This window comes from Micropterus dolomieu, linkage group LG18 (assembly GCF_021292245.1).
Source record: "Micropterus dolomieu isolate WLL.071019.BEF.003 ecotype Adirondacks linkage group LG18, ASM2129224v1, whole genome shotgun sequence".
Taxonomy (NCBI): domain Eukaryota; kingdom Metazoa; phylum Chordata; class Actinopteri; order Centrarchiformes; family Centrarchidae; genus Micropterus; species Micropterus dolomieu.
In genome coordinates this window covers 22,322,311-22,347,140 of record NC_060167.1, presented here as the reverse complement: position 1 = coordinate 22,347,140, position 24,830 = coordinate 22,322,311, and the positions used below count along the sequence as shown (strand labels likewise).

General features: G+C 39.7%; 3 protein-coding genes and 1 long non-coding RNA gene across 6 annotated transcripts; 1 reads left to right on the top strand and 3 right to left on the bottom strand.

Moving 5' to 3' along the window:
- Window positions 1-886: 886 nt before the first annotated feature.
- On the bottom strand, window positions 887-8,154 carry uroc1 (urocanate hydratase 1). 2 transcript variants are annotated; one of them, XM_046028494.1, is made up of 19 exons: window positions 7,983-8,154; window positions 7,167-7,297; window positions 6,219-6,312; window positions 6,054-6,113; window positions 5,820-5,948; window positions 5,677-5,738; window positions 5,466-5,532; window positions 4,917-5,060; window positions 4,722-4,810; window positions 3,707-3,769; window positions 3,395-3,574; window positions 3,204-3,301; window positions 3,023-3,095; window positions 2,694-2,883; window positions 2,492-2,590; window positions 2,279-2,378; window positions 1,618-1,699; window positions 1,389-1,488; window positions 887-1,279 (listed from the first exon to the last, which is right to left on the bottom strand). In XM_046028494.1, exons 1-19 carry the CDS (start codon window positions 8,106-8,108, stop codon window positions 1,139-1,141), a joined length of 2,028 nt encoding a protein of 675 aa, XP_045884450.1. In that variant the 5' UTR covers window positions 8,109-8,154; the 3' UTR covers window positions 887-1,138. The 2 variants fall into 2 exon arrangements, with proteins under 2 accessions (XP_045884450.1, XP_045884451.1); XM_046028495.1 differs by lacking the exon at window positions 7,983-8,154 and having other exon boundaries at window positions 6,054-6,136; window positions 7,167-7,290.
- A 555-nt stretch (window positions 8,155-8,709) lies between these two features.
- chchd4b (coiled-coil-helix-coiled-coil-helix domain containing 4b) lies at window positions 8,710-11,570 on the bottom strand. The gene is made up of 3 exons (XM_046076456.1): window positions 11,354-11,570; window positions 10,621-10,719; window positions 8,710-10,497 (listed from the first exon to the last, which is right to left on the bottom strand). Exons 1-3 carry the CDS (start codon window positions 11,373-11,375, stop codon window positions 10,157-10,159), a joined length of 462 nt encoding a protein of 153 aa, XP_045932412.1. The 5' UTR covers window positions 11,376-11,570; the 3' UTR covers window positions 8,710-10,156.
- A 1,012-nt stretch (window positions 11,571-12,582) lies between these two features.
- sec61a1 (SEC61 translocon subunit alpha 1) lies at window positions 12,583-20,353 on the bottom strand. The gene is made up of 12 exons (XM_046028608.1): window positions 20,234-20,353; window positions 19,535-19,602; window positions 19,380-19,445; window positions 18,511-18,589; window positions 18,291-18,422; window positions 18,105-18,214; window positions 17,258-17,411; window positions 15,856-16,016; window positions 15,517-15,714; window positions 15,197-15,388; window positions 15,030-15,106; window positions 12,583-13,739 (listed from the first exon to the last, which is right to left on the bottom strand). The coding sequence occupies exons 1-12, from the start codon at window positions 20,238-20,240 to the stop codon at window positions 13,553-13,555; spliced, it is 1,431 nt and encodes a 476-aa protein (XP_045884564.1). The 5' UTR covers window positions 20,241-20,353; the 3' UTR covers window positions 12,583-13,552.
- LOC123956431 lies at window positions 19,301-23,123 on the top strand. Of its 2 annotated transcripts, none has more exons than XR_006821536.1 (3): window positions 19,301-19,470; window positions 19,546-19,630; window positions 22,896-23,123. It is a non-coding gene; the product is annotated as an uncharacterized LOC123956431 (long non-coding RNA). The 2 variants fall into 2 exon arrangements; XR_006821537.1 differs by lacking the exon at window positions 22,896-23,123 and adding an exon at window positions 20,292-20,485.
- Window positions 23,124-24,830: the final 1,707 nt, after the last annotated feature.

The window sequence follows — 24,830 nt, the reverse complement described above, 5'->3', positions numbered from 1 at the left end:
CACGCGTAAAGACGCACGGCAGGGTAACCAGTGGAGAGAACAAACGACCAACAGCTATGACCAGACATCAATGTAATAAGTACATGGTTCAAGTCCAGGGGCGTAAGGATGGAAATTGGACCCCCTAAAATAATAATAGTGTCCCCAGTTTTGTACAATCTCTCTCTCTCCTCACCACATTTCATCCTGCGAAAAAACAGACCATTTTAATTCTGAGCCACACAGATTGTAGGTAAAGTGTGCCCAACTGTGTATGTAGAATGTCCACAAAGCCAATTAACTAAGAAATTAGGTGCGTGGCATTAGGAGGTTGGCAGTGTGAGAGATCTTCAAAGGATGTCATGGCCTTACCAGGGCGCACACAGGGTGCCAAGAAATCTGACATGAACAGTATCATGGCGCCAGGGTCACCCGATTTTTGTTTGTCTTATAAGGTTGGCTGTGCTCCCCTCTTTCCTTCCAGGACTTCTGATGTGCGTACCATCACACAGCATTTCTATTTCATGTATTTAATTGAAACATTTGCATTACTTAGAACTTTGTGACCCTTCTTACATACTTCTGAGCCAGGTTGTGACACCCAGTGCACCGCATTTTGTTACTTTGTTAAGAATGCTGTGTGATGTCATTGGTCTGTGTTTGCCTGGCAATGTGCTTAATGACAGGGTGCTCTTATTCAGCACCAAAATATCCATAGCTGAAGACAGGAACCAACCTGTTGGTTGACAGTTCTGTCTTTACCTGCTGCTTTTTACAACATTTTCTTTTCTATTTTGCACAATATAAAATTAATCATAACCACATTTCTCTGGCATTGACCTGTCACTGACATTTTGACCGACTTTAATGGACAAATTATTTTTGTAGATTACCGAAATATGTTTCAATGGGCTTTATTATTCATACAGGTGTGTGGTTTAATTTTCAGCACAAAAGAATAAAGAATATATTCTTGCAGATTAAACTGGAATTATTTAAACAGCCTAGTATAATATGGTAGCCAATTTTGCATTCTGTGTATTCATGGCAAACAACTCAAGTAATAACACTGATTCATTAAGTACTTGAGTAATGACTAAATGTTCCCTTTGCTGTGTGGCTGTGTGTAACTGGCTGTTAACCTATGCTAAAGTGTTGGCTAGCCCTGCAGGGCACGGTCGAGCACACGCTCATCCTGTACTGGAAAGGGCATGGTGACACGCAGCTGTCTGTTCTCCTCCATTGTGCGCTGGATGGTCTCATAGGCATTGGAGTTTCCAGACCAGCAGCGACGAGCCACCTGCAGAGCACAGAACCAAATCAGAGCCCGCCAGCAGTCATCATTGCAAGACTGAAAACAGTAATTGAGGCTGGATGCTATCACGCTGCTCTTCTTGCCATGCTCTCACCCCATTGGAGACGTCCCAGTTGAGCATCAGACTGGCACGCTTTGCTGCGTCCTCTGAGCCGTCCAGTAGCAAACCAAACCCTCCATTCATTACCTCGCCCCTGTAGGTGAGACAAGGGATAAAGTAATAAACACACTGACTTGGTGAAGTATTAATTTTATTTCGCTTTGATGAATCACAATAGCTGTTCACACAGATTACTATTTACTGGATGACCAGCTGGCCTTACCAGCCAACACCACCACCATTGTGCAGGGCTACCCATGTGGCGCCCCTGAACGCATCGCCAACAAAGTTCTGGACCGCCATGTCTGTAGGGGGAACACACTGTGAGCACTTGGACTTTTTCAAATGATTCCTACAGTGTTACGGTTTTATTTGGATGAAGAGAGACAGGACAGCTGGGGGAAAGGAAACGGAGGCTGTATGTAGACAAGTTTATGAGTTTGTGGGCAAAGCCAAAAACCTCGAACGCAGCTACTGTCTGCGTGGGCTGTTGTGCTGCTCCCTTGTGTTTGATCATCTGTCACAATTTCTCCACTCCCGAGTCAAGTTAAATTGCATCACTGCCCACAGAACAAAGCATAAAACTGACAACACATGATGAATGTTACAGTGTCTTTGCCCTGGGCACCATCTGAGCCATTGTTTTCCAACAGAGAGAGTGCTCATCATGTGTTGTTAGTTTTAGACTACAGTTCTTTTAGTATTCTTCTCATGTCATCTTTATATCAGTATGATATGAAAATCAATTTGCAGAGACTTTCAACTTGCTTGAGGTTATGTATCACAGTCAACAGCAGGACCTGTGTGCTTCTGTCTATAAAAGACCAATTGTCATTAAACTGCAGATTCAACTTGTGTACAGCTGTAGTGAACACACCACATACCTGCACAGAAGGCAGATCCATCATACACATTAGAGGTTTCTCTGAAGGGACTGTCTGTGCCACTAACGTCATGATGGTCTCTGCTGATAACCACAGGAGCCTGAGCAACAGGAATAACATGAAACACTGTGGAGACTGCAGTGAAAACTTGACATCATGCAGACCACAGTAAGCAAGAAAAAGATCTCCTTAGCAGACAGTTTATCCTCTTACTGAAACTCTTCCATCAGCGATAGCCCGGTTGATAGCCAAAGCGATGCAGACTCTTCCTCTCTGGTCAGAGTAGAGGATTCTGGCTTGGGATCCAACAACCTGAACAAAGACAATCCACAGAGGAAATCAGCTTATTGCAGCTGCATATCTCTTGTTAGGAGAGAACAAAAGTAGGCGTTGGTTTCTGAAGAAAGTTACTGACCATTTTGTGTTTTCCGGCCTCTCTGATCCAATGGATGTTGTCATTATATTGCTGACTGATGCGATCAGTCACATTGGCACTTATTTCCTCTAGGACAGTAGCAGCAATATCGTCCGTTACAGCAAGATCGTGGGGGTCGCCAGATGTGCATACCCAGCGAAACGGCCCAAAGCCCAAAGAGAAAATGTCCCTGAGGCGACAGCAGATGGAGAGAGATGACAAACTATTTATACCAGGAAGGGCAGATCTGATCAGTTTACTGGTCTGTCTTTTCCTACAGTCCTGTTACAGGATCAATGCTAGATTAAACAAATGAGAAAATGTCTCACCCCATGATGTGCTGGACATAAGAAGGGTAGCGGAATTCTGTAGCTCCTCCACCAACCTTTTCTACCTCTGCCCCTATTAAAAACAAGAAACGCGAGCCTCTTCATCGGTCTGTCATGGACTGAATGATAATGATGATATATACTGAGTGTATGACTTGTGTGTGAGTGTTAAGCTACTGACCAGCTCTCTGGGCCTCCAGGAGAAATGCGTTGCCATAGTCCCAGAAGAACATACCAGCATCAGACAGCTTGTTGATGGCCTTAACGTGTCTTCTGAGGCTGTGATCGTACGTAAAACATGGGTTATTTCAGCTTAATGCACCCATATATTACAGAAAATAAACCATAGCCCATCTGTGTGATTAATTTGACCTTTCTTGGACCATAGTTCGGAAACAATTAGGATCAGTCGCCATGAGCTGATTTGCCTGGCGGAAGCTGAGTTGGACTGGGTAGTAGCCTCCATTATATGGGTTGTGAAGGGAGGTCTGGTCTGAACCCAAGTCCACCAAGAGCTGCCCAGTCCTCTCATACTCCAGCAGGAGCCTCTCCCTGTTCAGAACGTTAGAAAAGTAGGACACAGACTTCAAGAGTATGTAAAAAAAAAAGCTGGCTCTTGCACTGTAGCTGTAAGCCGATGTCGTCCTCTATTGGGTAGCCGAAACGTTTTCACCTCTCACTCACCACAAGTCTACAATGTTGCCATGGTAACCCAGACTGAGGGGAGTCTTGGAGGTCTTGGCCTCCCTGAAAACATAAAAAATAATAAGAATTAGTGCATTGTACAGCAGACAGGTTCTGTTATAGGATACATCTTACCATGGTGGAATGTAAAGTACATTTACTCAAGTAATGTACTTAGTAAACACTTGTTGTACTTGTACTATACCTCATGTCATTTTATACTTCAACTTCACATCATATCAAAAAAAAATATACTTTTCACATAGTACAACATGTAAGTACAAAACATAATGAGCTTATAAATTAGGTATTAAATATGAGACTACAGCTGATTAGCTTAGCATCAAGACTGGAAACGGGGGGAATCAGCTAAGCTCTGTCGAAAGACAGACGTTAATGACCCGGTTGAGAAATTGTTCAGCACATTACCACGGAAAACTACAACATGTTAATTTTACACTTCAGTTTTTAAACGGACTAAACAAATAAGATACAATTACTGAATTCATAAGCTGGTAAGCGGATGTTGTTATCTTTGGACAGAGGCAGTGTATTTATTTCCCCTGCAATGCTAAGCTAACCAGCTGCTGGAGGTAGCTATATATTTACCGTACAGACACAAGAGTGGTATTAATTTTCTCATCTAACAAAAAGTGTATATCTCAAAATATTGAACAAATATTTTAATAATATAAACTTTGAGTACAACTATCTTCTTTTAAATCCAGGACTTTCACTTGTAACTGAGTATTTTTACAGTGTGGTATTGCTACTTTTACTTAAGTAAAGGGTGTGAATACATCATACTGCCAGGTATTTTGCTTAGTTAACAGGGCTGCTGATTCATTCAGCAAGTACTGCAATTCTAGATTTACTGGATATGCCAATATGATGTCTCACAGCCATACAGAGACACACACGCACACACTAAAGGTTTGTTAAAGCAAAACTCCCCTGACCATTGATAATAGGTGAATGGAAGAATTACATTGATATTACTTTTTCTTTTTGTTACCTGATGCGTTTGATGCAGTCCTCTATGCTGCTGGTGACCTCCATCAGCCAGCCCTGCTCATGTCTCTTCCTAAGAGGAGCCTCATCCACCTACATAGAAATCAAATTCACACAGTCACATTGACATATACGACTTGCTTCAGTCTTGCTCAGTCAGCAGTGAGGTTTGACGGGAAATGACTTAATACGAGCTGACCTCTGCAATCACGCCAACACAACCAGCAATGACAGCAGCTTTAGCCTGAGCTCCACTCATGCCCCCCAGGCCGGAGGTCACAAAGACACGCCCCCTTAAGTCATCAGAGCCCAGGTACCTCCGGCCGGCATTCAGCACAGTCAGCTACACAGAAAAACACAAGGAAACAAGTAAAAAAACAGAAACTCCAACATGATATGTACACCAAATGGTATAATTTAAAGCGGTGGTTCCCAACCTGACATGTGACCTGTTAATACAAAGAAATGTATACTGTAACCTCCTCAGATTGTTCCATTTAAATACATTTTATGGGTGTGAAGAGGTGAAAATCTCCAGTATTTCACAATAAACAAAAAAACAATAAAGCAAAGTCTAAAAAACAAGTATAATTTTGGTTGGATGAATTGGCTTTCTTCTTGTCTTATGACACTAATCTTACAACTTCTCCCTCACGTTGGGATCCGCTGTTTAAAAGTAATCCATATTTTGATTAAAGAAATACTGGAGTCCTGTGTGCCCATCATTTTATTTCTTTATGTCACAAACCATGGTGCCATGAACAATGCCTTGAGGTCCAATGTAGCAGTAGCTGCCTGCTGTCATTTGACCGTACCTGAAAATGGACAATTAAAAGAACACATTTCACACATCAAGACATCTGCACCCACATGGGAGACTTAATATGGCAGCATTTTCTTACTGATAAAGATCATAGAGAAAGCAAATAACAGGATGAAAAGCACCTTAAAAAACTCACATTGACACACCAAGGGCAAACATCTTTTCATACTGCTCTTTGGAGGAGTAATTTGGAATAACCTGGGGGATGCAAAAAAAGTACGATCAAGTATGAGTATGTTAGTACACAGGGATACAAGTATCGATGTGTGTTGCAGGTACCATGCCACTGGTGATGATGGCGCGAGGTGAGGACGGCAGACTTGGGAACAGGCCCATGGGATGACCGCTGTACATGACCAGCGTTTGTTCCTCTGTCATCTCACTCAGGTAACGCATAACCAGGCGAAACTGCACCCCCCCCCACACACATACAAATAATTAATATTCCTCCATTTATACTCAATACATTATTACCAACTCCACTACATGAACATAAGCTACCGTAGGGCTTACCTGGGCCCAGTTACTAAACACTTGTCCATTCCCTCCGTAGGTGACAAGCTCCTGTGGGAACTGGAGGACAAAGAAAAATGAAGCTGTCATCGAGACAGTAAATTAAACAGAAGACTTCACACAGAGATTCAGCGAGCATAGTTAGTGAGGTGGTTAGCGGCTCACCTGAGCAACTGCTGGGTCCAGGTTGTTCATGATCATCAGCATCATGGAGGCTGCTTGACGTGTGCGGCATGGGTACTGATCTATGGGGTAAGCTCTGAGGAAACAGAGGGAAGCTCAAATCACGGTTGTGGCGAAATGAAGAAAAAACAGACAATACCATTTTAAAGTGAGAGAAATGCAACTTTTGCTGAACAGCAGCCACTGTGGCCACAATTTCTAAATATAGGGTGACACTTTGAATTTTCATTTATTTCTGGTGGGTTTACGTGTTGTTTTACTTTGTGGTACAACTATTGCAGTGTTTATCTGAGATCATAAAGTGAGCAGAGGTCAGCTTACTCCGTTTGCTAACATTATCCAGCATTAGCAGCCATAAGCTACTAGTCATACCAGACCAGTAAAGCTGCAGCAGCAAAACATGTTGAATTGAATAAGAGTGCATTTTTATTGGTTATGAATTCAACTTTTTATTTGTAACAGTGAGACTGTTATTTCTTCTTTGAAAAGCTACAAACTGGTGTACATGCAAAAGGCTTGGTGTACATGTTGCACAGCAGAGATGATCATTAAAGCCCTACTGACAGATATATCAGCAGGTCGATAATGTTGGCCAATGTTGCATGATCACAAACACATCCGTATCTGATTTCCAAATTGTGTTCTATGCATTCTTCGTATTTGTTGTTTTTATTTATAAGAATTTCTTTGATTAACTTTGATTAACTGTTACTATCATCTTTAATAATAACGTGTACAGCTTAACTATAAAATATTCCTCCTCAGTATATATCTTTGTCATAACCTAATTAGCAAATTTAAATATTTATATTTAATTGTATGCGCTAAAAAGGGAAAGGGGGGAAAAGGATTAATCACATTTACTTTCCTCTCAAATATCAATATGGATATTGGCCTGAAAAATACAGTTGGGCTCTCAGGCTGCCTCACCTTATGCGTAACATGGGGCAGAAGCGGTACATGTAGATGTGCCCATACTGTCGCAGCTCTTGAGCAAATTCGGGTGCAAGTGTTGCGTGGTGGGAGGGGGGGAAATACCGCAATGCATTTCTCAGCGCCAACTAGAGGAAAGAGGCATTTACAGTAGGTTAGTGAACACACACAGTACAGTGCAAATCAATGTTTCAGTGAAGTCAGATGGATGAGTAGATCTTTTACACTTAATCGAACAGGTTGAGCTCTCACTGTGCGTCTTGTAATTATTGCCTGAAGCCTTTGCTCTAAGTTTGGGCAATCAGTTGACAACCTTAGAAAATAATCAATTTTGTAGGGCAGCCCATAGGCCAACAACGGTGATGCAATAAGTCAGAGTACACAGCATGGCGTAATAGTTGTGCTTCTACTGACACATTTATAGTAAAGCAATTGTCTGACATGACAGTGATTCTGCAGCCTCGCTTAGATCACTCTCACATTACTTCACCATTAGGTCTAAAAGTAACCTGACTTTCCTTTTGATAGTTTAACAGTTTCGAGCCACACCAGTCCATGTGTAGTGTTTCCATACCATTACACATATAATACTACAGTTTAATTCACTAATATTAAAGTATTTTGGAAAAGCACTGGTGTGGCTAATGACCTTAATTATTTGATCTGTTCCATTTAGGTTTGCACAACATGGAAAGCAGTCATTATTAATGTTATGAGTTACCTGTATTTAAGAAGTCATAAAATTTCACTGGATACGTGATTCACAAATTACTGGTGACTTTAAATTTACAGAAATTTGCGTATGTTACTCACCCGCTCCTCCTCTGCAGTAAGGTTGGGGGTCCGCACAGGTGCATGTGGCACGTTGGGGTCTCTTCCCCGGTTAGTGGGCAAAGGGTCCAGGGGTAAACCACTGCATATCTCCTTTAAAGAAGACATCGTGTTGAGTATTTTCTGTCTCACACAGAGGTCACACCGGAGACTGAAGGCGGCTCTCACTGCAAATGGTCCCCTATGTAACGGAAGGCTGTGCACATCTGAAGATTTGAGGTCTTTGCCTTATTGTCTCATTGGCTTTTTAGTCCTCTTTGCCCTTCGCAATCCACCAATGGTACTGCACGGATGGAAAAGGGTGTTTGGTAATTATTGATCCCTGACGGAGTTTGAAGTGGCACATGCTTCAGTGGACAAACACTGCCACAGACCTCTGATCCCTACAGCTTGAGATGTAACTCAGTTAAATAAAATCAAGCTTACATGTCAATATTTTGCACTTAAGGAGGGTGAAATGCACGAAACAACAAAGTAGCTAGTTATAATCATTAAATTAATTAATACATTATCATCTTTATTAAATACCTTGATTTACAACACAAATCCTTTAATATAAAGTATGTAACGATATTCGAGTATTTCTAGTGTAACTCGTTTATGGTCAACTGAGAGTTACCCCCCTCTACAGTATAACGTCATTGTTGCAATGTCAGGCTTGAGGAAATATAAAGGGATAAAACAACAATAATACCTCACAAGAACCAAAACAGGTATAATACATTTTATTAGAAAACATTCAACAATATTCACTTCAAATCACTCCAATCAGTCCTTTGTTGCACACAAATGCTTCAGTTGAGGTAAATGTTTTTAAATCTGGTTATAAATTAGCAGAATAAATGCAGTGTCACAGGACAGAGGGGGACTGTGGAAACACACGACTCAAAGATATCACAGTAGAAAGTTTTCTTCAGTACATTCTTCACACCTTTGTGAATTTAGCAACTTGATTGGTAAGATTACTAATGTAAATTTGAGTCAAAGTTTAATATGAATGTAAACTTTGAACAACAAATAATTTACATCTAAAATGCAACATACTGAAAAAGAAAATATTTCACTTTAATCTTACATTTTCAGACCAAGATATGGTAGATCGCACAGCATGGGCAAGATAGAAGTATCTTGACACAAAGGAAATGACTAAAATATGCACTATACACCTCTATGTGTATACTAAGCTTGGTCCTGTACGGTTGTATTAAATACTCTTTTGCATTAACCCAAAGACAGGATTGAATAACATGAAGTTAACACTCAAGATAGTCGTTTTTTCACTGACATCAATGTATTAGTTTTACAAAAGTAAATGATCATTTAATCATAAATAGAATGATTTAAGTCCAACTAAAAGTAAATGTCACATGATTCTGTCTGCTACAGCGTACATGTGTTTCATTGGCTTCAATTCATCTTAATACCTTAAGCTCACCGTCTACAGCCAAGCCTCATTTTGAATGATATTTGCATACAGCAGTAGACACAGACTTCGAACAACAACCCACATTGGCTTTACTTATCTAACTTAGAAACACACGTCCTGTCCTCACCATAGCTTGTTGGAATGAGTGACCAAACATTCACAGAGGAAAACTGCACTACTAATGTCAGTTTGCAGGGTAGGTAGCTAATTTGTTGCTCAGCTGCAGCACGTTAAACAGCATGTAAATCTACTTGCAGATATAACTTCAATCAGTTCAGATGCTGGTGTGGTGTTTAATCTTCACTAACGCTAACCATACATAGTCAGTCTGTTGTCTTGTTCCCCTACCGGCCGTGATGTGTTGACTTTATTTTGATGGCAAAAAGGGATGACTAAATATGATTTCAGCTGGATTTTAATTTCTTGTGGCTCACTACATATTATTCATAAGGAGTTCATTTTTAGTTAACAAAATTACAAAACTCATCTTTCATTTACTGTTACTGTCATTTTTAATAATGTTTACAGCTCAACTGTAAAATATTCTGCGTAACCTAATTACCAAGAAAAAAAATAAACCAGCCGATACATACATTTATTTTATTCTCAAATACCAATATGGATATTGGCCTTAAAAATCCCATATTGGTTGGTCTCTCATCGTCAGACTAAATGAGATTTCAGCTGGACTTTAAATTCGTGTGGCTCGTGTTGCCACTAAGGCTCACCATTAGCTTTCCACTGAGCCCTCTGTGTTGGGTTGTGTAGTATTAGAGTCTTGCACAGTAGGAGATGTTGAGTTTGCACCTGATGTTTCTGCAGATGCAGAGTCTTGTGAGGTCTTGTCTGTTTCTGACACCTTGTCATCTTCTTGAGGATAGAGCTCTGGGTAACGCTGCATACACTCCTGCATGGCCCTGAACTGCTCCAGGCACTCAGAGCCCTTCACCTCCTCCTTACTATAGTGGAAACAGGAGAAGGCATCCTTAAAATCAGTCCCACAGGGACCACTGGCCATCCCACCCAGGCAGGGGCAGTTCCAGTTGATCTCCCCACTGGGAAGAATCAGACCTAGGACAAGATGGTGGTGGTTTAAGTTAATACACGGGTAATAAACATGCGTTTTTCAAACTTCACCAAAGCTACAGTTTAGCCTGATGACAGGTTCCTCTTGGTAGCGTTACTGCTCCTCACCTCGCTCCTCATATGGGTCATTAGGATCTTCCTCTACGAGTTCAGCACTGCTGGGTGTTGCATGATCCTCTTTGGTGACAAAGATGATTTGGTCTTTACCTGTCGTGTAAAATGTGGAAACAAATCGTCAGTTATAAGTCCTGTGTCCACTTAATCCAACATAAAGGCTTTCTAAATTACATCTACAGCATCTACTAAACTTTCTGAGACTAACAAGTCATAACACATGTACTGGACATACTGCTGGACAATGTTTAAATGAAGTTCACCATTTAAACATTGTCCAGCACAGTCTTTACCGGAGCCTGTCCAATAAATCACCCAGGACCTTATTTATGGTCCAAATTAGCTTCTGACATGTATGGCTGTTATCTTCCAAAACATCAAGGTGTTTTCATGATGTCAATGAGAGAGAAAACCATGACTTTTAGTCACGAGAATGAGTGGACTGGGGGTGACTTTCTATGAAAAACATGTTAAGGTAAGTCACTGTAATAAGTGCAACATGACATCCTCTAATAATGTCGCTATGGTCGCTGGTCAAGGTTAAACACTGTGATGGTAACAGTTCAGTTAGCTAACAGTCCTGTTCACTGCTAATGTAGCACACTCCTTATTCTTATCTTAGCAAGGGACTTGTTGATACACTTTTAGCAACTGGTTTCTTTTTTCATTCATAAAAAATATCAAGTTCAGGGTTAGCAGGGTAAGGAAGCTAGAACAGCATGGTTACCTTCCTCTCGGACCGAGCTCATTTCTTCACGCTGGGACAGTTTAAATTCCTCCTTCTGATTTACTGCTACAGCTCCGAGGGTAAAGATTCGTACTGACACACAACACAACACATGAAGAAAACGCAAACGGTTTTAGTCCAGCATTAGCTCGGTTAGCTTGTGGTTTCACAACTATCCTTGCTTAAGCGTGCAGAGTTCTTCTTCTCCTTTTCCATTTCCGGTAGCGCAGGCGCCCCGGGGCTCATTGCTGCCCCCGACAGCTCAAAACGTCACATGGAAAAATGTAAAGCTGGCTTTTCCACAAAAAGACGCTTGTAATTTGATTTCGCACAAAACTTTTTCCGTCTAACTTTCTGATTAGATTTTTCTAATCCAATTTCTCCCCGTCAAAATACAATATATCCCTGACATGAGATGTCAACCAAGAAAGGATGAGAAATATGATATTAAGAGGGAAATACAAACAATCCATGTTTATCCTCCTTTCAGTTATCTACAATTTAGTTATCTGTAATGTGTACTGCGCACTTGTAAAGTGTACTGTCACATTTGTGATTTTACACTTTAAAAAAAACTTACAATTACCCTGCAAGTCCACAACTTTTCCAAACTTCATTTTATTTCAGGTGTGGGAGATTAGGATAAAAGTAATATTGCCATAATAATGACAAAATCGATCTTTATATTTTCTAACATGCAATCACATAATCAATGTTTGATGAGCTCATTCATTATTGAAACGGCTTGTTGGTGTTTATTCACATAATACACCTTAACGTAAGTAACCAGATATGAGTGTTTATTACTGTTTGTCAACTATAACTCCTCCATAAGTGGAAACAGCCATATAAACTACTATATATACACACACTACTATATATATATATAGTAATATTAGACATCCTTATATCAGCTTACAAAGCATAGTATGTTTAATTAAATATTTATAAAGTGCTCATATAGTATTAATAGCAGTAAAGTGTTACTCATCCAACAGGCCAAACTTTAAGCTGACTGAATACAATAACTCATACAGCAACAGAAAAATATATTATATATTATTATATATAATTGCTAAATCTTTATGGTACAGACATGAATACAAAGATTAAAAAAGCCCCAGAAGCACTATAGTATAAAATGACAAGTGAATTTTCCTCAGAAGAAAATCCTGTGCTTCTGAAAACTGATTCACTCACTAGAAAAGCAGAAGAGTCAAAAGATTAAGCCTTTTTACACAAAAGGTTTTATTGCGAATGTTTGTTCTGAAATGCATTTATTTTGACATATTCAAAAGACTTATCTTACACTTAAGACAAATTCTAAGTTATTCAATGCATGGCCTATGTACAGAATTTGTCAGTTGTGGAAACATGATTAACGCAAGTATGCTTAGAGCAGACAATTCAAAAAAAAAAAAGAAAGAAAGTGGGTAACAAAAACGAATGGGACATGTGAGTTAATACTGCAGCTCCGTGGGAATGCCATACAGTAAAACAGCGAGGACCCTTTTTTGAATGGTTCATCAGATATTCACAAAAATAAGTTTGAACAATTAATTTTGACAGGTGGACCCCAATGTGAGCTCCACATCCTCTCCTCTTCTTGCAACACCCAGATCAAATAACAGCTACAACACAGATCACAAATCAGGAAAATGTACAGTGCTTGACTCAGCGTTTGACAGTTCAGCTTCTGGTCCGCACCTTCACGTAATTGTCAGAAAAAAAAAAAATTTAAAAAGCTGAAAGGAAAAGTATAAACTAAGCTAAATATCGAGTGCTTTTATGCACACAACCGGCAGTTGACCTCCGTCATCTGTGTTGAGTATGCCTGCATACTGAAGCACTCTATTGTCAGTCTGAAAAAAAGGACCAAGCTCCCACAGGATTTCATCTCGTACACAAACGCAGCCTTGAAAATGAATCTTGGGGAGCTATAATCTTGAGTCAGTTAGAACTGATGAGGTACAACTGACATGTCGGTCTTTGTGTTACTTTGGAAGATTTGTGGAGGGAGCGACAAGCTGTGTAGCCCCACCACCTCACAAGGTCCCATTTCAGCTGAGATTCCTGAAGATTCCTCAAACATCGTGAAACTGGAGAGCTGATGTTTCAGGGGCTTCACATGATGTAAAACAAATGCAAGGTTGGTGATCTTAAGAAAAGTTGTTAGAAGGTGAGAGGATAATGGCTTTTCTAGAAGAGCAAGGCCCCCATGCTGCCTACTTCGCTCTGTTCTTTCACAAAGATCTCAAAGTACTGATAGATGATGGTGACGGCCAGCAGGATACCGGTGCCAGAGCCAATGGCTCCGAGAAAGTCAGCCATTACTGATAAACCACCGATACACAGTCCACCAAAGGCAGCGGCAGTAGGAATGTACCTAGAACACAAAACAGGGAGATTGAGATGAATATTAATACACAGAATTTCACCGTACAATCTTTCAGCAGAAATGCCAAGTAGCAGGAATGGTAGATACACTCATCGTGATTGGAGTATTGTAGGGAAATATACTTATGGCGTTCTTGCAAAGAGTTAGATGAGAACATAGACACCATTCTTAAGTCTGTATTAAATATAGGGCTACAGCCAACAGCCAGTTAGCTTAGCACAAAGACTAGAAAATGGTGGAAGAGCATTTTCCAAACTGTTCAAGTATTCCTTTAAGCAGTGCATATTGTAGACGCACACCCAAGTGACCAAGTTGCAAACAACTGAGAAAAACATTAGCCATAAACAAAAGTAGTCACATTCTTGAAATGCTTCCCTGCTTTTAATTAGTTTAGTGTAGCTCAATAATTGACATTTGTGCACTCTGTGCCTTCAACAAGGGACTAAAATTCTTTGTTTGGGTGGAAAAGCATTTCTAAGAACATAAAATCTTATTACAAAAGAAAAAAGACACGTGAGTTGACTCTCCTGCAAAGACTAAGGGATTCAATCTGGCTCAAATATATGAAAAAATATGAACATAGGAACCTTCTCAAGATGAGTTGAAGATATGCGGTTGAAATTTTGAAAAAGGTAGGAAGTGGACCGTAATTTAAGATTATTAATGAATTACTCTTATTAAAAGTCCACCTCTCATTCTTCGAGACTTTACACGTACATGCAGTACAAGACAAACAGACCAAATGTACAGTGACAGGCTTTTTTCACAGCAGACATTTTCATTTGTCATAATGGAAGCACAGGTTACTAATAGCATTAATGACGGCTTTGTTCTATTCAAGTGTCCCAGTCAGTTGTGACAGTGAGCCAGGGTGCACAATACTAGAATCTTCAAACTAAAGCAGCTAAATGGAATTCTATCATAATTCATTTTATTGTTTACTCTTGTGCTGTACATGAAAAAAAATGTTTTCCATATGTTTTTGCAAAACTGTGTTTGCAGTATGTGGACTCTAACACCTGATGCTAACAGCTTTGTCAGCTTTTTACCCTCAGGATCCATTTCCTGACAATCGAGTGTACCACTAAATGGTTACACATGTTAATAAAGGAAGGTAAATTGAAATATGATGGAAACGTGTAGCTTTGAGTTTTCTTTGCTTTGTGACAAGAACATAATGTAAATTCAGGATGAAAGCTTAGAATCCTTCTAACTTGTTCAATATACGGTTTGAGCGGCTGATGAGTTATGTGAATGAAAAGCAAAAAAAGATCTTACCTGTTCAGCTCATGGACCATTGAGGTTTCTCTGTGTCCTCTCATCACCATCTGCTGCTCCTTCAGCTGTTTCGCCACCTAGATGAATGGGAAGAAGAGAGCTTTAAAAACACAGTCTGTTTGAAATAAACTCAAAACACCACCTGCTTGAAAGTGTTTACAACTTACATCTTTTGCAGAGGAGCCGGAGACTTCAATCCAGGTTTTGGAGAAAAAGGCACATGATCCGAGCATGAAGACAATGTAGATGACTGCATGGACCGGGTCGTCCAGGACAGAGCCAAATGACTCAGGGGGAGAGAGGTAGTAACAGAGTCCGCCTACAGGGTAGGCACGGGCTGGACCGCCTGTCGATGTATCCTACAAACATCAGAAAAGAATATAAGCTTTAATGAGCTGGAATTTAGGTTACCAAAAACAACTAAAAGAATAACTAAAGTACATCTGGGGACCCATTCTTGGAGACTAATGATTAAATGTATACTTACAGACCAAGTACCGAGCAGGTTAACCAAGAAATTGCCACTGAAGCGTGTAGAGAGCATCTGGGAGATAACATACAAGTTGGAAACCAAGGCAGACTGCAGGATGATGGGGATGTTGGAGGTGTAGAAGAGCTTGATGGGGTAAGTGTTGTATTGGCCACGATAGCGTGCTGACTTGATGGGTAGATCAACTCTGAATCCCTGTGAGAAGAGGTGAATGTGTTGGACAACTGTTAACAATTAAACTGTTTAAATTCTCTAACGTCATCATCTTGGTCATTAGCAATTCCTATTTTAAACTTTGAGAAAAAGTTGCATGGTTAAGAAAGGCCATCAATTCACCTGAAAGTATATCACTACAGCAAAGACAAATACGGTGGCGATGAGGTTCATGAGGTTGGGCAGGTTCTGTCTGTAGAAGGCCTCTCTCAAAGCCCGCACTTTGTCTGTCCGAGTAGCCAGCAGATGGAAAAGCGCAATAATTGCTCCCTCAAACTCTGTACCTAGAAATACAAAAAGTCACAAGAGTGAGGCACAGATCTGTGACGTGCAGAGGAGCAACAGGATGGACTGTGATCTCGGCTATTCCAGTAACAATTCATAGTTTTCAGTCACGTGACATGCGCGGTGACCTTGAGGGCAAAACAACAGACCAACATAGCGGCTCACACCGCGACTCCCTCGCAGAGACGCTGCAAAAGCAGTCAAATTTTATTTGGATCACCTTTCAACTGAAGAAAAAGACATGAACACAAGCCCCTTTTCCACTGCACGGTACCAGCTTGACTGACTTGACAAGCGAGCTGAGGGATACTAAAATGTGACGTGTAAACACAGCAGACTACTGATTGGTCAGAGAGAATCGTCACTATCCACTGCATCATCATTGTGCGTGCCTGACAGAGGCCAGCAACAGAAAGTTTTATATTTTACTAAACATCACTAAATCCACTTATGAGAATTTTTGAGGTGAGAAATCAACTGTGCAGATTTCAAATATTGACAGTTTTATGAAAAGCAATGGCGAAACAAATGTGCGCTTGAAAGTTTTCGGAGTTGAGAAGCTCCTCAAGTGGCAGCGAGGGAAGCCTGCGGCAACCCATGGGAGGAATTTGCGAGGCCAGCCAGCCGCCCGCTCACAGAGCCCTCTGGTCTCACCGTCACAGAGACCGCTGCAGCAACAGCGTCAGAGGAAAACACAGCTGGAAGATTTTCATACCGCTTATCTGTCTTTACATTCTGAGTAATGTTGAAACATTTTAACTTAAATAAAGAGAAAGCTGTGTGGATCACTGGTGTGTGTGTGTCGCATTTAACATTGCGTCGCGGCGGTTGCGTGTTGCGTCGCTATGACGACCAGCTACATTGAGGGGTACTATCTCTGTGTACTATCTGCGTGTTCAGTTAATGGAATGGAAAAAAGTGTTGGGCATATCCGATCCATATAACGTTACAGAATACGTTTATGTTTACCTTGTGGAAAATCCCTCACCTAACACAGCCCAGGCTTGTCTCCTCCTCGATTAGTGCAATCGAAAGCACATCAACCATCCAGAATTTTGGCAACGCAAAAGTAACAAACTCAAATTAACAGTGTATCACTTGCTGCATGGTTGGCAGGCAGCGGAAAATAACGTCTTTTTTGCCCTACAAGGAAGTGTTTTCATTGTAATGTGACGTCACATGAAAACTATGAATTAGCAACCAGAATCACATGCTCACAGACAAACTTGTGGTTTCTTACCTCTTCCAGTGTTGACAGTCGTGGGGCTGAAGGCCTTCCAGACTATCGTCTCACAGATGTTGGTTGCAATAAACAGTGAGATCCCTGAACCAAGACCATAGCCCTTTTGGAGCAACTCATCCAGCAGCAGCACAATCATCCCAGCCACAAACAGCTGTAGAGGAACACAGCAGATACTGTCAGCTGAACAATGACTGAGGCAGTCGTGAGAAAATGTTTCAATTTGCTGTAAATTCACATATCTTTGCAGTCTTAGCTGTTAATTCTGACTATGAGTTGGCCCGTTTGTTTTTATACCTGAACTTAATAACAATGTGAGCTTTAAAGAGCAGCACTTCCACTTCCACTGGGGCATATTTTACTCAATTAATCTAAACTAATCTGTTAGGCACGTAATTCTAATAACAACAATGAACAATGACTATTTTAAAACTTTATAACTTGACATAATGAGATGTTTCTCTGAGATACTCTGAAATGACCTTGATGCACCTCAAGACGACAGTGGAAAAGTGGTGTCAGTTTCGTGCTTATTTTAAATGTCAACATCACTGTAGGGTATTTGTCTGTGGCAATAAAATCACCAATATTTGGGGAACATTGGGGAAGCAAAGAAGTGGATACTGATCCAAGCTAACACAGGGTTGAATGCAAAGAACCTGGAAAAGAAACATGTAGTCATAATCCTAAAAATAATGTTGGTTTGTTCTATATTGTGTTCTTTTTTCACATTGTATTATTTTCCGTAAAGTGCAAACTGAAAGCCAGTTTTAATTATAAAATATATATATTTTAGTCTAATTACGCAATTTGTTATGACAAATTTTAAGAAAATTCTTGTCCTCACCTGAATGATGATGAGCAGACAGATTCCTGCACCCATCTCCGAGGGATCTCCGTACATGCCGGTCATCACATATACGATGGCCTGACCGATGGTGATGATCATTCCAAACACTGAAAAACATCACAGGGATTAGACGATCTATAAAAATAATTATGAAATAGAACCACCTAATGATAGTTTAGTTACATTTCTGAGCTCCATTGAAGAGGGCTCTGTCCTTCGGTGTGTCTCCAACTTCAATGATCTTAGCTCCAGCGAGCAGCTGCATTATCAGGCCTGAGGTGACAATAGGTGAGATACCCAGCTCCATCAGGGTACCTGGAGGGAGATATTCAAGTTAGGGTATACCAGCAGGAGAAGCAAACATGCATTTAGACTTTTATTCAGTTATTAGCTAGACCAATACCTCTGTTTGAGGCCAGAATTACTCTCATCCAATAGAATGGATCTGCAGAGTCTGAGGACATGATGCCAAAGAGGGGAATCTGGAGAAAACAGTTTTCGGAAACAGTTTTCACAGGGTCAGAGAATGATTTTTCTTTTTTTCTTTTTTTTTCAGTGATGCTATTTTAACTTTCATTTTTTATCTTTCATTCACAACATGTAAATCAACTTTCTAGTGTAACCGAAACTAGGCAGTGCAACACTACAAACAAATCCACAGTATTCAAGATAAGAAACGTATATTTCTTAGTTCAGCTGGGATAGTTTGACATTTGTCAGGACACATATTCTTAAACAGACTATGTACTCATACTAAACAGTGCTAATTTTACTGCAAGTGGTGAAGGGCAAAATATTTCTTTAATGAATTAACATATCAACCAGCAGAAAATTAATCAATGATAGCAGGACACGATATTCAACTTTAAGGCATAACTATGGGCTATGATTAGTTGTGATTAGCAGTCAAATAATTACTTGAAAACAACTGATACATGAATAAATTATGTCTCAATTCAACTATCAAAACACAAATGTCTTTCATGCTAAGAGGTCTTATTGACAGATGTGTTGGCTCAAAAACTTTATTAACAATATTTTGGTCCTCAGACCTTTGATGAAGGTCATTTAAGAATTTTATCTACCTAGGGTCTGAGGACCAAATTATCATTAATAAAGTGAGAACAACTGACCATAGTGTGTGGGATTTTAGTTGATGTTTGTTTTTCTTCAAAATGTTATTGATATTGAAATCATCTAAATTTGTGCTTCCTTTTCAACTAAATTGACTAAAGGAACAGATTATTATTAGTAATTAATTGTGACGCTTACCTGGCAACACACCAGGAAGATGAAGAGAGTGATGGCAGTCCATAATACCTTCTCTCTGAACTGGATCTGTTGGACAATCACATTATGCCAGGTATTAAAACAAATTATTAATTATAAATTGCCAAATGCACCAATAAATGAAGCGTAATACACACCTTTCTTTCAGGTTTCTGGATCTCTGGCAGCACTGCACAGAATGGCTTTATCACCTCCAAGAATTTGACTGGAAACAAGCAGACATGAGTATTTACGTGAGTTAACTGGCCGTCAGTGGGACGTGGCAGTGAACGGTGGGCGGACTCAAGATAGATTTGAATTTACAATAACCAAAACCAAACATCTTTAAATGTCAAATTAGGCATTTTCACGGTGTATCTAGCTATTTAACATTATAATTTCCACATGTTTCTTGTTAGCAGGAGGCAGGTGATCGAGGAGCAGCAGGCTCGAGATTACGCCGGTTGTGTTAACGTTATGCGTCGTCATCACTAGACTGTCAGCGTCTTTGAATGAGTGGCTAACAAGTTAGCTTAGGAGATGTTTCCAACCAACAAGAGCCGCCGTGGCGCTTCGCAGACCTTATTACAAGCAAGAAATCCAGCTGAAAAAAAATACTCCTTATGTGTTTTACTGAATCCACTAACCGCTTATTATCACAAAAGGCTCATAACAGTACAAAAGCAACTGCCAACTAAGCTAGCTAGCAACGTAAGCTAGCCTGGTATTAATGCCAGCGCTAATACGCCTGCTCGCTAACTAAGTTGCCAAGAACAGTTAGAACAGCGTTTCCGGTGTTTCTGCACAGGCTCAAGATATAAAGTCTAGTACAACTTGTGTGTCAAAGTCATACTCACTGCCCATGATGTCCCAGCTGTCCACCTATGTGCTTCTTTACTGTGTAAATGTGACCAGAGTGAATCTCAGCCTGAGCTGCCGGGAGGAGGAGCGGGAGGAGGAGACACGTTAGAGACACGTCACCACTACAGACACGAACCCCAACGATTTAAAGAACCAGCTAATGGAAAATATTACATTTATTCATGCAAAACGTCTGAAAAAAAAAAACATAAACACAACATTTCAATATAGAAATAACAAACATTATAGTGAAACATTATGTGGTCTAAAGAAAAGTAAAACAATTAAAACAGTTAAAATGTGTAAAGATTTTTCCAGTGTGTACAAGCAAGAAGTCCAGTGTTATATATAGGAAGATCTATTGACAGAAATGCAATATAATGTACATAACTGTGTTCAGAGGTGTATAAAGACCTTACATAATGAACCGTTATGTTTTTATTACCTTAATGAGCCATTTCTATCTACATAGCCTACTGTTTAAAACTATGTTCTTGACCAGTTAATCACCTTGACAAACCAATGCCATTCAGAGCTAAGAAAGTTTAGAACCATATACCGCTATATGAATTATCTTTTATATGTTGAAAATGTTTGAATTGCAGTGTAGATGATCTGTTTACAGTATGTGAGAAAAAATAACCTATTGGTCCTCTTACATGGACGTCGCCATGTTGCGCTGCCATGTTTCTACAGTAGCCTGAACGGACAAATGGCACTACAGAGTGAATTTTGTCACTACCTTGAATACGTACGTAAAGAAGTACTAGTAGTATTAGTCGACTGGTTTATTAGAAGTAAGAATAGAAGAAAAATTTGGACAAATGGAGGACCACATGTACTATTTAGCACAAGAACCGACAGAGCATGTAGGCCACCATAGCTTCTCCTGCGCGCTTGGAAAGGGAGGGGGGAGCGGTGAATACATGGGACATAAAGAAGTACACAAAACTTTGATTTGTGCAATATCTCTTATTGCAAAAAATTTTGACGGTTAGTTTACTGTCCAGGTAGAGCTAGACCTAGACCTAGATATCTGTGTGTTGTTTATATGCTAATCAAACACATCTTTGTTGTAGCGTCCATGTTCATTCAACATTTCGACTTAAGAGTAAATGAACACACACTGAAGTCGGAAGAGCGACTTCACAATTCGGGAAATGGGACCATTCGAGGAGCACGTGAATGCACAACGAGCTGCTGATTGCAATTCGCAACCTTCACCACTAGATGCCATTAAAACTTGCACACTGAACCTTTAAAGCCTTTTTGCTTGTTACATGATAGCCTTATATGTATCTAGCTGTGTTATGTTCTATTATTCTGTTGTTTTTATGTACTTTTGTTTTGGTTGAAGATTTTTGTAAGATGAATAAGATTCAGTAAAATAAAATAAAATATTTAATGAACCAGCCTCCAGTGATGTAGCTAAACACGAGCAGCCTCTGAATTTAAACTGTGAAGATGATATTTCTTATTTTGAAACTCAGATAAGAGTAGGTGATTTCATTAGGAAAATTACATGTCAGTTCAGTGCGGCAGCTCACAATTTCTCCTTCGTTGAACATGAATTGTTTTTTTCTACTAAATATGTTAAAACACACAACAACAAAAGTCTTGCAACAACTATTATATATTTTTTAAACAAATTTTGTATTTATTTTTCTAATTCTTACCACCTATGTGCAATTCCTACACTTGTTTTTAAAATCTCTTTTCTTGTTTTTATCTTTAAATGTATTTGATTTATTTACCTTAAATACATTGTTTGTGGAATTTGTAGGCCTATTTCATGTCATCACCATGTCATTGTTGTTTATTAATGTGTTGACTTTAATAAAGTTCTGGGGAGGAAAAAAGGGTATTTAAAAATCAGCCAGTTATAATGGGTTAGGGCTGAACAAGTCTGGGGGCCTAAAGGCTTCATGTTGTCTGTGTGAGTTGTAATTTGATTGTTTGATAATATGCAGCACTGAAGAGTAGTGTAGTAGTGCAGTGTAATAACTGAAATGGTCCACATGTGGCTCCTGCATGTACACCTCTTGAGGCCCTGTCTTATTGTGAGGCTCTGTGTCAAAATCCAGTTTTAATTCTTCACTTGATACTATGCTTACATGGAGCATATACTTAATTGCACTTTTGTTCAACCAAATTATCATAAACCAATTGACATACAGCAAACCTGGGGCAGGGTAGTTTTCCAGCGTAGACATACTGGTCGGTTTATGGGCCTCAATATAAACACAGAGCTCATTTTTGCCTGTCTTGCCCTGCATTTAATGCAACTTTACAGATCTTCTCCATTACATTTCAGATATAAACACTGTGCTTTTTACTCCACTACATTTATTTGACAGCTGTAGTCACTAGTTACTTTGCTGATTAAGGCTTTGCATTCCAAACTTCAAAATATGACGAATCAACAACAGCTATATAAAGCAGTTAACTCCACCTTGAACAGCTGAATCATTAAATGTTCATTGTATGTTTCTGCATTGATAATAATAATCAATGATACAATATGTAATGACTCAAGGCTCTGAAGAGGCCATTCAACATTAGTACATACACTTTTGATACACTGAGTTTATTTTTCTGATAATACTTTTTTTTACACATTATTCTTACTTTTGCTTATATTTCTGCTCTGACCAGCAGATATTTGCTGTTCAACTATTCCTCCCTGCAGGAACACATGCATGTCTCCACCAGAGAGCAGCAGTGGCCTGAAAAGGATCTAGTTCAGGAAATGCAGGCCGATGAAGACACTTTTAAATACCAAGCTTCTCTCAAGCCAGGATGACTGTAAACAAAGGCAAAGTCACACGAATGAAGGGAGTCGCATGAAGGGAGTTGACAAAATAAAGGAACACTTTACTATGTCAATAAATGCACTGCAATAGGCCTGTAATAAATGCTTCATTTGTAAATATTATCATGTTAATGGTATGCATGTGCTTGAGAGAGGCATACTGGTGTCAAATAATAGTAACGGGCAACACCTTCAATAAAATAATGCACAACAACCAAAGAGTCACCACAAACAGCAGCATGTCAAAAACGTTGACTGAGAATGATGATACAAACAGCATTTATTTCCAACGGATGTCTCAGTCTCAAGGTATTTCTGAGCCCTACTTTAGACTCTTACTTTGCTACTTATTTGAAGTCCCTACTACATAATTTTTAAAAGAAGAAAGTTGGAATAGATTTATTATGTTGAGATTTGCCGCAAATACTTACTGTGGTCAAGTACCGTATAGGACCACAGAGCCTTGCCACAGCTGTACAGTTCATGTCCCAAATGTGACTATGAACTGGAAGTGCTTAGTAAACAGGGCTACTTTCTTCATGACATGAAACGTATTTAGCCAGTGGTGGCTATTCAAGTGTGATACAATACATATGAAAATCGGAATAATACACCAATACATATAATATATATAGTATTATAAAGGCAGTGGCCCTGAACATCAATCTTTCCCTTCAAAAATGCAGTATGACAGAGTATCAGTCAACAGGATGTTGTAAATAGTTGGTGAAGCATTTCTCACATAGTTGAAAGAGGAGAACGGCACACACAGTGTAGCAGAGAAAGAGCTCAGTCTTTCAGAGCATACCCTGATAACAGAGTGCCCATAGTGTTGTGGTACAAGGGAAAAGATAACCGAGAGGCTGCTCAAACAGAATGAAGCCTTATCTAAGGTTCCTCATTTGGTTATTACACTGGAGGACACAGTTGTTTGTTTTTTTAAGAACAACAATTCTAGGACCAGACACAGAACTTTAAAGGTCAACAGGCCCAAGCTACATACATGGTAAATACAGAACAACATACACGAGTAGCCAGTCGTCATCAGAGTGACTGCGTGAGTAAAGTGAAAATGTGATAGGCCTACCTACCTGCAATTAAATCAAGACTCATGACAAGAGTCTAAATGAGACCAAAAGTTAAATATATACGTAGTTTGGTAGGGAAATATGTCACATGCTATTTTTTATAGAATGTTATAGAATATGAGAAGATACCACTCTCATGTCTGAACTGTAAATATAAGTAAATATGAATGGAAACACAGGGAAACAACAATACCAATGCCCACCCACCAACACCTCTAAAGTAACAGAGTTTGTTTACCTGTACAAAAACAACATTTTCAAAACACCATTTTCTAAGCAACCAGCGGACACTCCACGAAGTAACTGCTCCCAGCCGAGCAAAAACCCATTACATAAACCCCCATATTTAACTAGAGATAAGCTTTAGGTTTGTTACAGCTCAGCTGGCTCCAGCTTCATACTGAACATGACAGGCATGAAAGTGGTATCGATCTTCTCGTCTAACTCTAAGGAAGCATGTGAAAAAAACATATCTTTGTTAGGGGTCAGGGAGATGACAGGAAATGAGGGAGAAAGATTGGGAGCGACATGCAACAAGTGAGCCGGGGGACGTTGAGGGTAATTTTCTGTGCCCCATGTCATATCATTTTACCCTTACATGTAGCCTACTGTATATAAGTAGTTTATGTTGAGAGCATCTAACGGTTTCGTGGTGATATTCACTGGATGTTAAACTGAACTGACAAAAAACTC

Coding starts and splice junctions, on each gene's coding strand:
- uroc1 (XM_046028494.1), bottom strand. CDS start 8,108: ATGTCTTCTTTAAAGGAGATATGCAGTGGTTTACCCCTGGACCCTTTG. Junction 5,533..5,676: donor TTTGCCCTTGGTGTGTCAAT/GTGAGTTTTTTA, acceptor GTCCATTTTCAG/GTACGGTCAAATGACAGCAG. Junction 5,061..5,465: donor GCATTGTTCATGGCACCATG/GTTTGTGACATA, acceptor TTTTCTGTGTAG/CTGACTGTGCTGAATGCCGG.
- chchd4b (XM_046076456.1), bottom strand. CDS start 11,375: ATGAGCTCGGTCCGAGAGGAAG. Junction 10,720..11,353: donor GAGCTCGGTCCGAGAGGAAG/GTAACCATGCTG, acceptor TTTACACGACAG/GTAAAGACCAAATCATCTTT. Junction 10,498..10,620: donor TGACCCATATGAGGAGCGAG/GTGAGGAGCAGT, acceptor ATCTTGTCCTAG/GTCTGATTCTTCCCAGTGGG.
- sec61a1 (XM_046028608.1), bottom strand. Junction 15,107..15,196: donor CCGGCTCCTCTGCAAAAGAT/GTAAGTTGTAAA, acceptor CCATTCATCTAG/GTGGCGAAACAGCTGAAGGA. Junction 13,740..15,029: donor ATGGTCCATGAGCTGAACAG/GTAAGATCTTTT, acceptor TTTGTGTTCTAG/GTACATTCCTACTGCCGCTG.